General features: G+C 42.7%; 1 protein-coding gene across 1 annotated transcript in view; it reads left to right on the top strand.

Moving 5' to 3' along the window:
• The first annotated feature begins 13,159 nt into the window (after positions 1–13,159).
• Positions 13,160–16,544, top strand: part of LOC136885034 (mutS protein homolog 5-like) — an 84,809-nt gene continuing 81,424 nt past the window's right edge. Inside the window, exons 1-2 of the mRNA XM_068230066.1 lie at positions 13,160–13,174; positions 14,468–14,536. Of these exons, the coding sequence (XP_068086167.1) occupies positions 13,160–13,174; positions 14,468–14,536 (84 nt within the window). The remainder of the gene's footprint in view (positions 13,175–14,467; positions 14,537–16,544) is intronic.

A 16,544-nucleotide genomic window follows, 5' to 3' on the forward strand; every position in this document is an offset into this window, starting at 1 on the left:
TTCGTCTGGCTGATTTTCTGCATTGCGACCATAACCTGATAATCATTGGAACAATGAGAAAAGACAAGCCACAGATACCACCAGAGATGAAAACAGTCAAGGGAAGAAAGCTTGGGTCCTCCATGTTTTGTTATGATGGTATAAAAACAATGGTATCCTATGAAGGAAAACCAAACAATAATGTAATCCTCCTTTCTACATGCCATGAAGTAGGAACAATAGCAGCCAGTCGGAAGACATTACAGAAGACTACAATGGGACTAAAGGTGCCGTGGACACTTTCGACGAAATGTCAACATTGATGTCCTCTTCAAGAAAAACGAGATGGCCAATGTGTATCTTTTATAGTATGATTAATACATCACTTGCCAATGGATACATTATTTATGTCCATAAGATGGTTCAAAAAGGCCAAAAGCCACTTTCAAGGCGAGAGTTTTCAAAGGATATATCCAAAATGCTAATGGCTCCAAAGCTGCAAGAGAGACTTCAGACACCAAATTTGCGGCGCAGCCTAAAGAGGACCATTACTGAAATTCTTGGAAAATATGGCATTCCTGAAGAGCCTCAAACAGGTACTGCTGAAGGAAGAAAAGTTTGTGCGTTTTGTCCATCAAAGAAAAGAAGAATAACCTGATTCCTTTGTAAGACATGCCGAAGCACATTTGTCTTGATCACCAGGTAAAACAGTGCATTGAATGTGCCTTTTGAAGAATAACTGACCAGAGTGTATTGTCATCACTACGTGTGAAGTTTAATATTCTGTATTTTGTGTAAAATGTGTTTATGCTTATTAAAGTGCTTTTCTTTTTGGTAGTCTGACAGACGAAAGTTTATGATTCGTGTTACCCTGGAGGGACTTTATGATTCTAGGGTTAAAATCATGATTTGGTCGACGTGGTGTAATTTCTACTGCTTTTATTCCGTGACTCCGCCTTACGATCGTCAACTATTTGAGTGCATATGATGGCTCGCCTCTCTGTGAATAGACAGTTGGCACCTCCTTTTTCCAAACCTCCTGTGTTTACTATCGTGAGTATAATACAGTGCTCCTACTTGTTTGTTTATTTATTTATATTTATACAGATACCGAGCTCGATAGCTGCAGTCGCTTAAGTGCGGCCAGTATCCAGTATTCGGGAGATAGTAGGTTCGAACCCCACTGTCGGCAGCCCTAAAATGATTTTCCGTGGTTTCCCCATTTTCACACCAGGCAAATGCTGGGGCTGTACCTTAATTAAGGCAACGGCCGCTTCCTTCCCACTCCTAGCCCTTTCCTATCCCACCGTCGCCATAAGACCTTTCTGTGTCGGTGTGACGTAAAGCCACTAGCAAAAAAAATACATATACAGATATCTATATGGTGTTTTATAAATCTCATAAGAATATTGACTGGGCGAAAACCACAAAGAGCCCAACACAACATTTCATGAAGAAGAAGAACAGACAGTTGGCACCATCCAAGATGGCCGTGTGTGCTCCAGCTCCCGGCTTAGTCGCTATGGTTAGCCGAAACGATCTGTATCCGCCTTAAAGAAGCTGTGAAATAGCGTAAGGCCTTCAAGTTAATAAGCGCGATGTTTTTAATTTTTGTTTGGTGTCTAAACCTGTCAAAACCACGTGGGATGTAAATCACCATGCCGGTGTTTTTATCTTACTACTTCTCAGTTTGTTCTGCTTGGAAGGTTTGTACATATTAATTGCGTGCCTAATATGGATTATTCTTGAACTGCGACATCGGTAAGTGATTACTATTTTTTCCAAGATGGGAAAGGTCCATTGTTGCTGTTTCGGTTTGCTCGGCGGTCTGGAATTCTAAATATCGGACATCATTTTTAAGTTACTGACCCAATTGTGTCCAGTCATTGTTCCTATTCTCGTTGTGGAATAAATGACTTAAATTTTGCGGTTCACTGCCTAAAATAATATTTGAAGAAATTTAATTGGGTTGCCATCGATATTCTCCAATGATTGTCGGTGCGTCACAACCATAACCTTCAAATTAGACATTTTGGCTAGTTTAGTTTGAACATAATATTTTGTGTTCCAGGGACGAAGATGTGATACAGTCGTCTCTAAACGCAGAGGAGGTCAATTGTGGTAACGGACAAGAAGAAACCGCTGATGCTGAAGATGGAACCGAAGAAAATGAGCAGAGCCTCGAGTCTGATCAGGATGACGTAAGGCTAATCGTATTGTAACTAATGCAAATGAAATATGAGAGTTTTGAAAGCACAAACACGCTCAGAACATCAAGTTAATTCATTAGAACATGCAAGGCAATGACGGCAACACGTATCTGACTGCGTCGGTTTTTAAAAATTCTCCCTCAAATGGCTGAGGTTGCCAAATTGACAAAGAATATCATACAGTACCGTATAAATTTTGTACAGACTGCAGAGTAAAAACCAATAATTCTGTTGATAATAATACAGAAAACCTATCGAGGCTTTCAATGTTTGTATGCCTCAGCTCACGATGGTCTCATTCTGTACACCAAAGTGTCGTAGGTAGGTGACCAGTCGTTCAGGAATGGTGCCCCTTGCACCCAGCATGAGCCCTATGACCTCGATGTTCTCAAGGTTGTACTTATTGCGGTAATAGGAAATGGTTGGTGAATATCTTTTTTTTTCTTCATCGACGTCAACGGGCTGTTGTGCATAGGTTTCAAATCTGACAGTCGTGTCGAGAATGAAACCTTTTTTGCTCCCGGGTTTGAAGGTGATCATGTCGATACGTCTTGTTCCGTGCACATTCAAGTCTCACGCATTGTTCATAACTAGGGTTTTTCTATTAAATTTATTGATAAAGAGGGTTCCAGAGAGCAAGAGCTCTGTCGAGAGGAACAATACATAATCACAACAATGGTGGATTAAGGTCTAAAAGTGAAAGAGTAATTCTAGTGGTTTTACATATGCTTTGTCTATCACTATTTACCTAATAGAGAGGTATTCATTACGTAGGTGGATTATTTTCAAAGTAACAATGCAGAAGGAACAACTGTTTCGACTTTAAAAGGTGACTTTGAAAATAAAAAAAATATACTGTAAGAGGAATAACTGTTACACATTCATAGTGCCTACGAGGTACTTCTTATGCTTATTACGAAAGGGTACAGTTTTAGAGACGATTGCTATATTGTCAGGAATACTGTTATATTCACATATTAGTAAGTGTTGCTCTCCCTTAGTGCCAAACTTTGCTGAACAATTCTGAAAAATGTGTAATTTATTTTTTGCCTTGTCTTATATGAATGGATTTCAGTGACTAGAGTTGATGAACATTTTATGATGCAAGAATTTATGAATAACAAGTGATGCATTTAACGAGATTCGTTGTTTAACTTGTTATATATTGTTCATGAAGTATATTTTGGGCTTATGCCGTGTAATTAATTATAAACGCACTCTACGCGTTTCAGAAGGAATCTTGCTTTTCTTCATCAGGAGACAACAGAGAAATGAAACGATGCATTGAAGGTTGCTAGGAGAAAGCAACAAGGAACTTAAAATGGTGCCCTAAGATGTAAAAGGGACGCCATTTTAGAAAAACGAATGGCAACAGTAAAGCATCATTCTCTAATGGCTCTGATAATAGGTAGCCATGATTCACTGAGGTTGTATCCTGTATCGCGGATGAAATTATCTGGGTGTTTACGTATTTCAACCGCCTCCCTGATAATTCTTGGACGATATTACTTTATACGGGCAAAAACATCCACTTCTTGGATGACGATGATGATGATGATGATGATGATGATGCTTGTTGTTTTAAGGGCCCTAACATCGCAGGTCATCGGCCCCAACCACTTCTTGGAACAAGACGTCATGACCAGATGTAAAGACATGATCAGCAACAGCTGATTTATCAGGTTGGTTGAGTCTGATACACCTGGTATGTTCTTTGATGCGAGTACATACCGTTCTCGAAGTATGCCCAATAGAAACCTTGCCACAAGTACAGGGAACTCTGTAGATACCAGGTTGTTGCAATTTAGGCAAACTGTCCTTAGTTTGGTCGCAGGAGTTGCCCAATCTTAATTGATGTTCCAAAAACAGTTCGTACATGGTACCTACGTAAGATTTCAGCAATGCGATTTGTCGTGTTTTGTATGTAAGGTAAGAAATCAGTTCCTTTTACATCCTTTTTCCTTAACAGACGTCCGATTATGCGTCGATTTCAGAACCGTTGAGATCAAAGCTCTGCTCTAATCGTTGCTCCCAAAGGTGTTAATTTCCTCTTGTAGCGTTGACACTTACAACTCTGACTACCAGGGCCAGGAGGATTTGTGAAGTTTGGCAGTATTTACATTTTAATTTGGAGCTCGCCATGACTCAAATATATATTAATACAGTGGAACCTCGATATCTCGAATCACCCCGGGAGCTAAATTTTATTTCGAGATATAGTTTTTTTTCTATTTGCTTTACGTCGCACCGACACAGATAGGCCTTATGGCGACGATGAGATAGGAAAAGCCTATGAATTGGAAGGAAGCGGCCGTGGCCTTAATTAAGGTACAGCCCCGGCATTTGCGTGGTGTTAAAATGGAAAACCACGGAAAACCATTTTCAGGCCTGCCGACAGTGGGGCTCGAACCCACTATCTCCCGATTACTGGATACTGACCGCACTTAAGCGACTGCAGCTATCGAGCTCGGTTTTCGAGATATAGAGAATACCACTTTTGAGGATGTATAGCACATCATTGAATCATATGTATCTACATTATTTTAACAATACTTAAAAACATCTCTATTTTACGGCATCACTTTAATAATTATAACCTTTATTATAGTAACATTTTAGAAGACAGGATACAGTAGTGAAACAAGAAACATACCTCGGTTAACACCTTCGGAAGAAAATCCGTTAGTCTCTTCTGTTTGTTACTGTTAACCTTTCCTCCTTTCACGTTGAAACTTCTCGTCAATACCACGCAGCCGAGATTCGTAAGTAGAGCTTGTCATCCGCGACTTCGGGGGTTGCTTTCGTACGTGACCGGTAATTAATTCACACCCGAGAAACAGCGAAGCTTCGCCGATTTTCCGATTATTAGAAGTTTCGGTTTTTCGGTTCCCGTCATATTCGCTTCCAGCATCACTGTAACCCTTTCTTTACTTGTTAACTTTGTTCCTCACAAATATCGTAATGCACAGTTAATGTTGCACAAAATTCGAGTAACAGAGTATTTTTTGCTTTCAAGGGAGGGAATGTTTGCTTCGAGAAATCGAGAAATTCTTGATCTAAATTTCGAGTAATAGAGAAATAAATACACGCGAAGAATGGGACCAACGGCCGAGAAATTTAAATTACTTCGAGATACTGATAATTCGAGTAATGGAGGTCCTACGCCGAGCTGAGCGGACGGTTAAGGCGCTGGCCTTCTGGCCCCAACTTGGCAGGTTCGATCCTGGCTCAGTCCGGTGGTATTTGAGGGTGCTCAAATACGTCAGCCTCGTGTCGGTGGATTTACTGGCACGTTAAAGAACTCCTGCTGGACTAAATTCCGGCACCTCGGCGTCTCCGAAAACCGAAAAAGTCGTTAGTGGGACGTAAAACAAATAACATTATTATTATAGGCCCTACGGAGAACACTGAATGTATTAACATGCTTCTTGGTATCTGTCGGCGTAAGTTCGTTCAGCATCTCTTTCTCGGAATCATGCCCTCTATTTTTTGTTTTAATTTGCTTTAGGTCGCATCGACACAAACGGGTCTTATGGCGACGATGGGATAGGAAAGGACTAGGAGTGAGAAGGAAGCGGCCGTGGCCTTAATGAAAGTACAGCCCCAGCATATGCCAGATGCGAAAATGGGAAACCACGGAAAACCATCTTTAGGGCTGCCAACAGTGGGGTTGGAACCCACTATAGCCCGAATGTAAGCTCACAGCTGAGCGTCCATCTCTTTCGGGGGAAAGAAAGAAAAATACACGTACTACAGTATTTTGAAATCCTGTGTTTGAAAATCGACGCTGATAATATGTACCTTATTAAAAGCGACGATTCAGTATGAACAAAAATGCTCAAAATATAACTAAATAAGACCTTAAATCGCCAACATGAGCAAAATTTGACCGAAGCAATAAAAATGGCCGAAATATGCATTTATATACAACATAAAATTGCTTTAAGCGGGGTCAGGGATACATCATTCATAGTTATTTCTCAGATTCCTGGTAAAATGACCTTAGGAATGAATTATGACTTTTCCTTAACATCCGAACATAATTCGTATGTAGTTTGGTGAACATGTTCATGAACAGTGATTGCTGTGAGGACACAGAAAATGACTGTATCTTCTCTCGTAATTCGGTAGTATTCCTAGGTGGGTCTTCTGACTGGAAAACAGATTCTTTGAGCATGTCGCATAGGTAGACCTCTGGGGGGCGGATACGGGGAATGCGAAGGGTACTTACAGGAATTCCGTTCCACGTGAAACTAAGCAATCTCCAAAGTGTTGCTGCAGAAGAGCAGGTGAACTCTTCGCTGTGTGGGCTGCAGTTCGATCTTGATGCATCCATTATCCTTGCAGCGGCAGATTCTGGCGACATTCAGCACTATTCGCTGTTTGAAGCAAGTCTGTCATTTCAGTTCTGTTTGGTTAGCTACATACAGTGTTACGCAAGCGTAAAAGGAGACCTATAGGGAACATTTTTTAAACATTTTAAACTTATGCAATGCGTACTTTATTGTTTGCGTGTTAACAAACGATTTTATTTTCAATGTCTAGATCTTGTTCGTTTGCTGACTTTGACATCCTACCGGTACCTCTTAAGGCCATCTATACAAATAAATAAAACTGAAGTGTATGTTTGTAATATCAAAATAACAGCATTTTTTACTAAGTATATTAAAGTACATACGGTACTTATAAGGAAAAAACAATTTTTACCATTTTTGTCTGTCTGTTTGTTTGTTTGTTCCGGCTAATCTCCAAAACGGTTCGACCGATTTTGACGGGACTTTCACTGGCAGATAGCTGATGGTATAAGAAATAACTCAGGGTACTTTAAAATTTTCAAAACAATTAGAGGGGGGGCGACGGGGGGAGATGTAGGAATAGTAGGCGAAATTTCGAATTTGTCGTACAGGGAAGAGACAAAACTCATTTTAAACCCATTGACGCAAAGAACAAAATCGGCAAACCCTACGGGCCCGAAAACCATGTTTTAAGGCCCAAAAACGTACCATTATGGAGATATTGCAACCACACTCCCCCTGCTCTAGGAATCCGATAAAGAAACGACCAGCCGTCAGCGACGTCAGCTCAAGGATTCTACAGCAGCGCGATTTGCCACCCAAAATTGGTAGGCTACACATTTGTAACAGTTACGAAATGTCGCATCAAACAAGTACATTCAAGAATATTTATATTTGTGGTACAAATAATAATAATAATAATCATCGTATGGCCTCAGCTACCGTGTGCAGACATTTCGGTTTGACGCCATCTGGCTGTCTGCTCGTCAATTTCGACGTTCCGTTTTACTCTAGGTCCGCTAGATGGCAGACAGAGTAAACCGGATCTCTCTTGGGTGTCTGTGGCTGAGATTTAATTAATTTTGTCGGGTAAATACCAAATGTATCACCAGAGATCTTTTACATGCCGACATCGTACGACATGGAGTGTCGAATGGACTTTTTTCCGCCCTTCAAAAATCCGACTTCCTCTGCCGGATTTGAACCCGCTAGCTTGGGATTCGGAGGCCGACACTCTACCACGGATCCACAGAGGCAGCTATTTGTGGTACTATCTAGCGGCAGTATACTTACACTATAATTTCAAACATGACAAATATTTTCTACGTACTTAAGTACACCAGAGAAGTCACTCACACCGATAGTATGAGTAACTAAAGCCAGTTTCTGATAACCCGTACGAAGAACGGGTACTTCTGCTAGTCTACCGTAAGCAATTGTTAAAAAGACCAGAAATAATGTGTATATACAGGATGGTCGGGAACAACGTGAACCTGGTATGTGAACGTTAAGGTGCGGCCACACACAGCGCTACGTACGCGATGGTCGCTATGCGAACAGAAAATTAGCTTCCTAGAGTTCCGTACTCTGTGTTGTTCTGTTCGCTACGTCAGCAACGTCGCGGAGTGTATGATTCTCGGTTATATTTGGAAAACGTCGCGCTGGACTGTATACAGTAGCTGCGAGGTGTCATTGCGTGCCTGTTTCTCGTAAGTCATTTTCTATTGCCTCTCATTCAGGGCAGTATTCGCTTATTTAAAAATTGATCCTTTAAATTTAATTTCATCATTACGTAACTGCTTTATCAAATTATGAAATTCGCCAAACTTGGTTCTGTAAGTTCACGCCATGCACCTACTTCCTTTTACGCTTACATACCGAAAGTAACAACAATAGCCCATCGTCGGAGTCATCACTGCTCACCCATAGCACACTATCAGCCGACATCTCGGCCAAGACCAAAGAGGATAGGATAGAATAGAATAGAGATGAAACTCAATAATAAATTTCGGTGCCAACCCACATTGCGCTAGTAGTTTCAGTCCGCAATCAGAGATAGCGCCACAATGCGCATTTGTGCAATACCTTATTATTATTAACAACAGATAGTGCAGAGAAGTAACTTCCGGCGTAGTGATGCACATCCGATTATGCTTACCACAGCTCCTCCTTCCTTACCCACACCCCTGCCCCCCAACCCCCGCTCATCCCTACCTATTCCGACGATTATAAAGCAGTTCTATTATTTCAATTCCCAATACATTATAATTCATTTATTTTTATTTTCAAGTACTATGTTGTAAATAATGATCTGATACCTCCTACTTCGTATGGCATACTGTGTTACTGAGAGCATAAACTCAAACATAACCTCTCACCACAAAATAGCTTTACCTTGAAATGCATGATTGACACATTAACACAAAGCTGATATGACAAATAATACATCCCTTCAAATGCAAGACAGCAGAGCACAGATTACGCAAGATAAGGGTATCACATCAGTATCCAAGTACCACATGGAAATAAAAATAACAGAATTGAACGCACTGAGACAGAAAATGTATAGAAATACATTAATAGAACAATTCAGCTTCCAGCCCCTGAGGTGTACTCAAACAGGAAATATAGGGTTTCAGGAGGACTGCAAAGAACAAAGATTTACAGCACAGGCACATTGGCAGTTTGCATTCAAACAACACAAATAGCATCATGGGAACTATCGCTTAAAATCGATATGAATTCGAACAAGGTTAATCGATTGGGTAAAGTCGGTTTCGATGCAATCCAGCAATATTATCTCCATAATACTTGACGTTATATGACTAATTATTTCTCAGAAGGGTCCGCTGATTGAGGTTAGACTTGACATACTTCACTTCGAGGCAAATGGCCTGTAATTATTAAACTCGTTCATTTCATGCCTACTTTTCTGCCATCTACAGTACCTACCTACAATTATCTACACATTGTGAATGACCTCCAGCGCTAGGGATTGGACTGAACAGATTAGAACCAAAAGCCCCATTGGACTTTCATCCGGGTGGCCAAGACTGAGCAGTTTCGTACAAAACATAGCATCTGTGTGGCCAAGTGGAGTAGCGAACGTAGAATACATGTCGTACGTAGCGTGCGTAGCGAACATAACGTAGCGTTCTGTGTGCCCTCAGCTTTAGAGGGTTGGTCATACTCGCTCACTCACTCACTGCCACTACAGCCCTTGAAGGACCCTGGCCTCTCCAATAGCACTCGCCCAACTCTCCTTCTCCACTGCTGGGTCCCATAACAGCTCCCCATTCTATGTTGCTCGGTGCTGGACCATCCTTATGACATGCCCGAGATACCGAAGTCTCCTCTTTCTGGAATCTGCGACTATCTCGAGGTCACCGTACATGGTATAGACATCTTCGCTGGTCCTGATGCGCCACTCTCCTTGATCGTGAACCGCACCGAAGATCTTCCTCAAGATCTTTCTCCCCCACACCCGTAGCAACTTCTTGTCGCGCTCGTTTAGGGTTCACGTCTCGCACGCATACAGCACCACTGGACGGATTATAACTCGGTACACGGTGAGTTCCAATCTTCTGGACAGTGTTGCAGTCTTCAGTAACTTCTGGAGGGCGAAGTAACATTTGTTCCCTCGCCTTTACATCCGCGCTGACCTTCTCCTCAGTCATGAGGGTTCTCAGGTACTTTAACAGCGCCACTCTCTCGCAGGTGTCACCTGCAAATTCCAGGTCTCTCACGCTGTGAAATCTTGCTTTGTCTCGGGTGTTCACCATGTACTTGGTTCTGTCCTTGTTATTCTGCAAGCTCAGAGAGGATTGGTCATACTGATTAATGTTCTTTTTTAAATCTCACGCCCTTGTCATTTTATCGGCTGCTGAAGTTAACCAATCAGATCGCTTCGCGAGCGAATTCAAATGGGCTTTGCGAAGTGGTGTTGCTAAATCTGCTCCTGGCTTAAGACCGGCTTGAAAGTACTAATCAGCGGTGGAGCGATTTGAACATGGACCTCCGAACTGATAGTATTGCGCCTTGGCAAGTATGCACGCCCGCCTGGTGGCCATGATCGTTATGGTTTCAAGTTCATAATGGCCTAACACCGTAGTTAGCCGGTTCGAGTCTCATTGGTTGAAAAAATGTTCACCATCAGGGTAGGAGCGGTGGTGGTATACAATTTCTATAGCTCATTCCATGTTAAGAAAACAGTACTGCTCTTATGGACCTACAATGAGTGGACACACCCCCTCTGAGACACCCATAATTCCTCGTGATTAAAGAATATTATAATGCGATTTAAATTGTAGTCTATTATAAAAGAAAGAAATGGATGAGGCATATTTTTGCCCCTGGGTTATTCAAATAATTACTTAACATTCTCTGTTCAACAAATGCATTCGCAGGGAGGAAGCACAATGGCGGGAACAGTCATCACTTTTTGCTTTCCTTTATTTTCCATCTGGGTTGCTCTGGTACCTGTAGCTCGTAATCCGTTACGCCAAGACCTCTCACACGCCCAAAATTTCACGCGTGCAGACTGAGGCGCAGAGGTCCTGTGCACAGTGAATCGGTCCCACTCGGCTCGGCTCGGACCAGCGCGTCATCTTAGGGCGACTCGGCTAAGCTCGGCTGAACTCGGCTCGGATTTGGAGCGCTACGGAGCAAGTGAGGAAGAGGGAGACGGGTGGAGCGACCGAGACAGGCGAGGGGGAAAGACAGAGACAGCGCTATTGCTCCAAACCCAAATTGTATTATGAAAGAAAGAAAATGGATGAGGCATATTTTTGCCCGTGAGTTATTCAAATAATTACTTAACATTCTCTGTTTAATAAATACATTCGCAGGGGGAAGAAAAATGGCGGGAACAACCATCGCTTTTATTCCTTTCCTTCATTTTCCAACTGGGTTGCTCTGGTACCTGTAGCTCGTAATCCGTTACGGCAGGACCTCTCAAACGCCCAAAATCTCACGCGTGCAAACTGAGGCGCAGAGGTCCTGTGCACAGTGCATTGGTCCCACTCGGCTCGGTTTGGACCAGCGCGTCGTCTCAGGGCGACTCGGCTAAGCTCGGCTGAACTCGGCTCGGATTTGGAGCGCTACGGAGCAAGTGAGGAAGAGGGAGACAGGTGGAGCGACTGAGACAGGCGAGGGGAAAGAGAGAGACAGCGCTATTGCTCCAGATTGAGGAGTGGGGATCTGAACTCTGGTCTACCAAGCGAAGTCATCTTTTGCACCGAGCACCGCGCAATGCACTGGTGCATGCACCCTGAGAGGCCCTGCGTTAAGCTGTGAATCACCGGCAGCTTATCGCTGTTGTAGAGAAGTCGTCTATTTATTAATGTGTGTTATAATGTTCTTGTCCTGTACAGCAGTTGTTACTGAAGATTTTGATGCTGTGGTGTGCAGCGATACATCACGGCATGATTTTTACTGATACAGAAATTCGTTGTAACTTTTATCTCTGCTTGGTTTTGATATCTAGCTTTTGTTTCTTCAGCGCATTTTATTTTTATTTTTGCCACATTTTTACTACTTTTTCACAAGCACATTTAATTGTTACCATTCTTTTCGCGGGCGATATGACGGCACAGTAGTAGCCGGCGTTGCCTGAGCTAATTTATCAAATGTAATTAACTGCATCCCCGAATCTATAGAAATTACCTGTTGGCTATTCTCTCGCAGTTTGCCTTGAACTTCAATACTGAGGTTCTGTGTGTGCTTCAGTTTACCCATATTGCTGTAAAAACCTAAATAAGCCCCTCCACCCCTCACACCCGCCCTACAACCTCTGTACCATAGATTTAAAAGAAAATTATGGAGCTTACTTTTCCCCCCTTTCATTTTGAACTTAATTATTGAGTTTCACGAATATACCTGCCACCGTTTTCCCGTGATGCTGTTGAATAGAGCCGTTCGATATGGCAACCTTGTTGTCATAAGAGCGATAACTTACTGTTTTCTTAAACATGGTATGAGCTCACTAGATCGTGCGCCAAAAGCCTGCATTCAATTCCAAATCTCTGCGCAGTGTTCATATGGAGTGAGGCATATGGCACTGTTGATGGTGATTCGTATGTCGGATGGTGACGTAAAGGTTTGAGCAGACTGCTTGGTGTTATTTGATAGGAGTAGGCTATGCTAGCAGCGGATTTCGCCCTCTCCCTGCCTCATAATGATCATCCGACATCCAGACGCGCAGGTCACCTATAGGTGTCAGAAAGACGAGCCGTACATGTCCTCAGACACTCCCGGCACTAAAAGCCATACGATAATTAAATAAAATCAAATTGGCTTGGCGATGCTATGTTGCTAAATCTGCACGGTGCACCAATCGAAGATAAACTCCACCAGGGGTGGGGTTTGAACATGGACCTCCGAGCTGATAGGATCGCACCTTAGGAAGTATGCTACGGTGATTTCTCCGCATAGTTCTCAAACCGGTCTTAAGACAAGTGCTGATTTCGCTGTAGGGGTGGCTGAAAAATAACATAGCAGTTACTTTGTCACAGTCACATGCCTGTCACTGTTACAAATGTAACGAGGACAAAAAATAACAAATTACCGAGTAACGACAACGGAATAACGTACTAGTGCAAACAGTAGCTGGGAAGTGGGAACTGTCACTAGTAGCAGCTTACAAACACAGAAAGTGACCTTCAGAGTTCAGAGAGTATGCATGTCTTCCAAGTGAGAGCGCTATCGTAGGAGATTGCTTTAAATCAAATACACTATAGTGTATAATATACTCTATAGTATATTTGTATAAGTTGCTGCTGTCATCTGGCAAATAAAGTGTAAAATGTTATGACATATTCAACTGCTCAGAGATCAAGTCCTTTCACAGCAGTCCATTTCACACCTTGAATATAGATGTCTAATTTCAGTCTTTAAATTATAACCTGTTAAATAATTCTTCATTCATTTATCAAAAATTGCTTTAGCAACTTTGAAGATGATATCTTAACAACACTTTCTTTCTAGACGTAATTTATTTATCCATTTCCGTATGTGAATGTCCATTGATATTTGAATTTAGCGCGAATTTTCAGGTCACGCTACTTGTGAACTGTCTCCCGTTTTAACAAGGCTAAATCCGGAAGTGTCGCGTATTGTCTCTACTGTATTTGGTGTCTGGTGGGACCAGAGCGGTGTTGTGTATTATGAACTCTTGAAGCCTGGCGAAACCGTTAATGCACAACGCTAACCAACAAATGATTAATTTAAATTATGCATTGATCGGAAAACGACCGGAATGGGCCAGAAGACATGGCAAAGTGATTTTGTTACACGACAATGCGCCGTCTCACACATCAAAACCAGTGAAAGACACCTTGAAATCGCTTGGATGGGACATCCTCCCGCACACGCCGTACTGCCCCGACCTGGCGCCATCTGACTACCACCTCTTAGCATCAATGGGGCACGCGCTCGCAGAGCAGCACTTCAGCAATTTCGAGAAAGTTGGAAAATGGCTCGACGAATGGTCTGCCGCAAAAGACAAGCAGTTTTTTTCTGGCGTGGTATTCATAACTTACCTGAAAGGTGGGCGAAGTGTGTAGAAGCCGATGGCCAACATTTTAATAAACAAAAAATGAATTTTCCCTTGAAAATTACATGTTTTCTTTACCACAAAAACCGGTAAAAACTTATGCATACATCTGGTATGTATAAATGGGTCCGGAAGCGATTTATTCCCTTGTTAGAATCAATCTTCTACAACTCTACATAGCACATTAATCATGAAAACCATATTCAGATGTATATAACGTATTTTTTATTCTGCATCTGAGGAATGCGTCCTTAACATTTAGCCGTAGATTGTTGTTACAACCTATATATTTAAGGTTGGAAGTAATTAGGTGAATTTGAGTTAAAAGCTTGTCTGAGAAGGTCCTGCAATAGCCAGACAAACTATTCATGTCGTTATTTTTAAGTGATCTGTTTTTATATGTTTGAAGAATTCTGTCTGTATCTCTGCAGGTTATCCTGTCGGTGTACTGGCGAAAAGGCAAGTTGGGAGCGGCCTATTACAATATGGAGACCAATGAGGTAAGCTATTTAGGATTTGTTCTTTAAGAATTGTTTACTTATTTGGCACCTGACGATATATATCACTATCTGTTACACTAAGTGAAACTACTGTAGATTATACCGACAAACGTAGAGTAATCAAATAGGACATTCTATTCCTCGGAGGTATTCACTCACCCGCCGGCCTCGCGGTTTAGGGTTACCGTGCCTGTCTCTGACTCGATTCCCGGTCAGGACACGGACTTGTACCAGGATCTGAGCGCTGGCTCACGGTCCTCTGGGCCTACTTGATTACATTTCAGGAGCTATCTGACGGTGAGATGGCGATCCCAGTCTAGAGAGCAAAAATATATTCTGTGGGTGGGGGACGCAGACGAAGAATACACACACAGTATCCCCTGTCCGTCGTAAGAGGCGACTGAAAGGGGCGACCAAGGTATTATCGAATTAGGACCATGAGACTACTTGTAATTAGTACCATCACACGGGGAACATAATGGGTCGCCTTTACTTGAGAGTAGTACCACTATGTTACATACACAATAAGTTTGTGATTAGTAGCTGCAGAGTGTGAATCAGGATGGGTTTTTACAGTACCTGTGATTAGTACCATTATGCGAGAAACACCACGGGTCTGGGCGTTGCCTGTAAGTGGCGCCGGAATGTGAGAAACAGTATAGGTCTGCGTTACATGCGCGTATTACATTGAATTCTGGTCAGTGGATGATTTTGGACTTTTAAATTGTCATTACATTTCGTTATTAGGGGCCGATAACCTAGATGTTAGGCCCCTTTAAACAACAAGCATCATCATCATCAGAGCCAGGAATAATGGCCGAGAGGAATCATTGCCCTGACCATGCGTCATCTCGTAATCTGCAGGCTTTCGTGTTGAGCAGTGGTCGCTTGGTAACCCATGGGGATTCACTCACCCCCCCCCCCCCCCGCCCGCCTGGTAGCCATAGCCGTTAAGGCGTTGAAGTCTATATGGTATGACACTGTGATTAGCCGGTTCGAGTCCTGTTGGTGGAAAAAAAAAATTGCTGTCAGAATGTTGGCCGGCAGGGTAGGGGAGGTGGTGGTATACAATTTCTAATCACTACTGTAGACTGCGTGTCAAAAGCCTGGATTGAATTCCAAACCTCTCAGCAGTGTTCGTATGGAGTGAGAACATATGACGATGTTGATGGTAATCACACTAATCACATCCACACACGCAGGTCGCCCGTGGGAGTCAAATAGAAAGACCTGCACCAGGCGAGCCGAACATGTCATCGGGCATTGAAAGCCATACGATAAATACACAATCATTTCTTCTTTGATTTTATCACTCCTTTCTTCGATCTCTTGCTGGCCCCGTGGTGTAGGGGTAGCGTACCTGCCTCTTACCCGGAGGCCCCCGGGTTCGATTCCCGGCCAGGTCAGGGATTTTTACCTGGACCTGAGGGCTGGTTCGAGGTCCACTCAGCCTACGTGATTAGATTTGAGGAGCTATCTGACGGTGAGATGGCGGCTTCGGTCTAGAAAGCCAAGAATAACGGCCGAGAGGATTCGTCGTGCTGACCACACGACACCTCGTAATCTGCAGGCCTTCGGGCTGAGCAGCGGTCGCTTGGTAGGCCAAAGCCCTTCAAGGGCTGTAGTGCCAGGGGGTTTGTTTGTTTGTTTGCTTGTTTCTTCGATCTCTTTTATCGGATTTGTGCCTTCGTTGCTAATTGTTCAAAATGTTGTGGACAATACGTTACCACATCAGCCAATCAGACGCCACATCCTACCAGTTGCCGATGTCAATTCTCTTTTTCTTCAAATTAGACTTTAAAACATCGTTACTACTTTCTTGATTCCACTATCTGAACGTTAGCATAATGTTTAAAAAGAGGCAGACTGTAAGCCATTCCCTTGTCTTTAAAAAAACGCTGAATCGAATTAAACCATTCCCGGAAAGCTACGACTAACTTCACTCGATATATCGCGAGATATATGCAAAAGCAAAGCGTTCAATTTAACTTTCTGAACCTATGAACTA

Source organism: Anabrus simplex, chromosome 13 (assembly GCF_040414725.1).
Source record: "Anabrus simplex isolate iqAnaSimp1 chromosome 13, ASM4041472v1, whole genome shotgun sequence".
NCBI classification, from domain to species: Eukaryota; Metazoa; Arthropoda; class Insecta; order Orthoptera; family Tettigoniidae; genus Anabrus; species Anabrus simplex.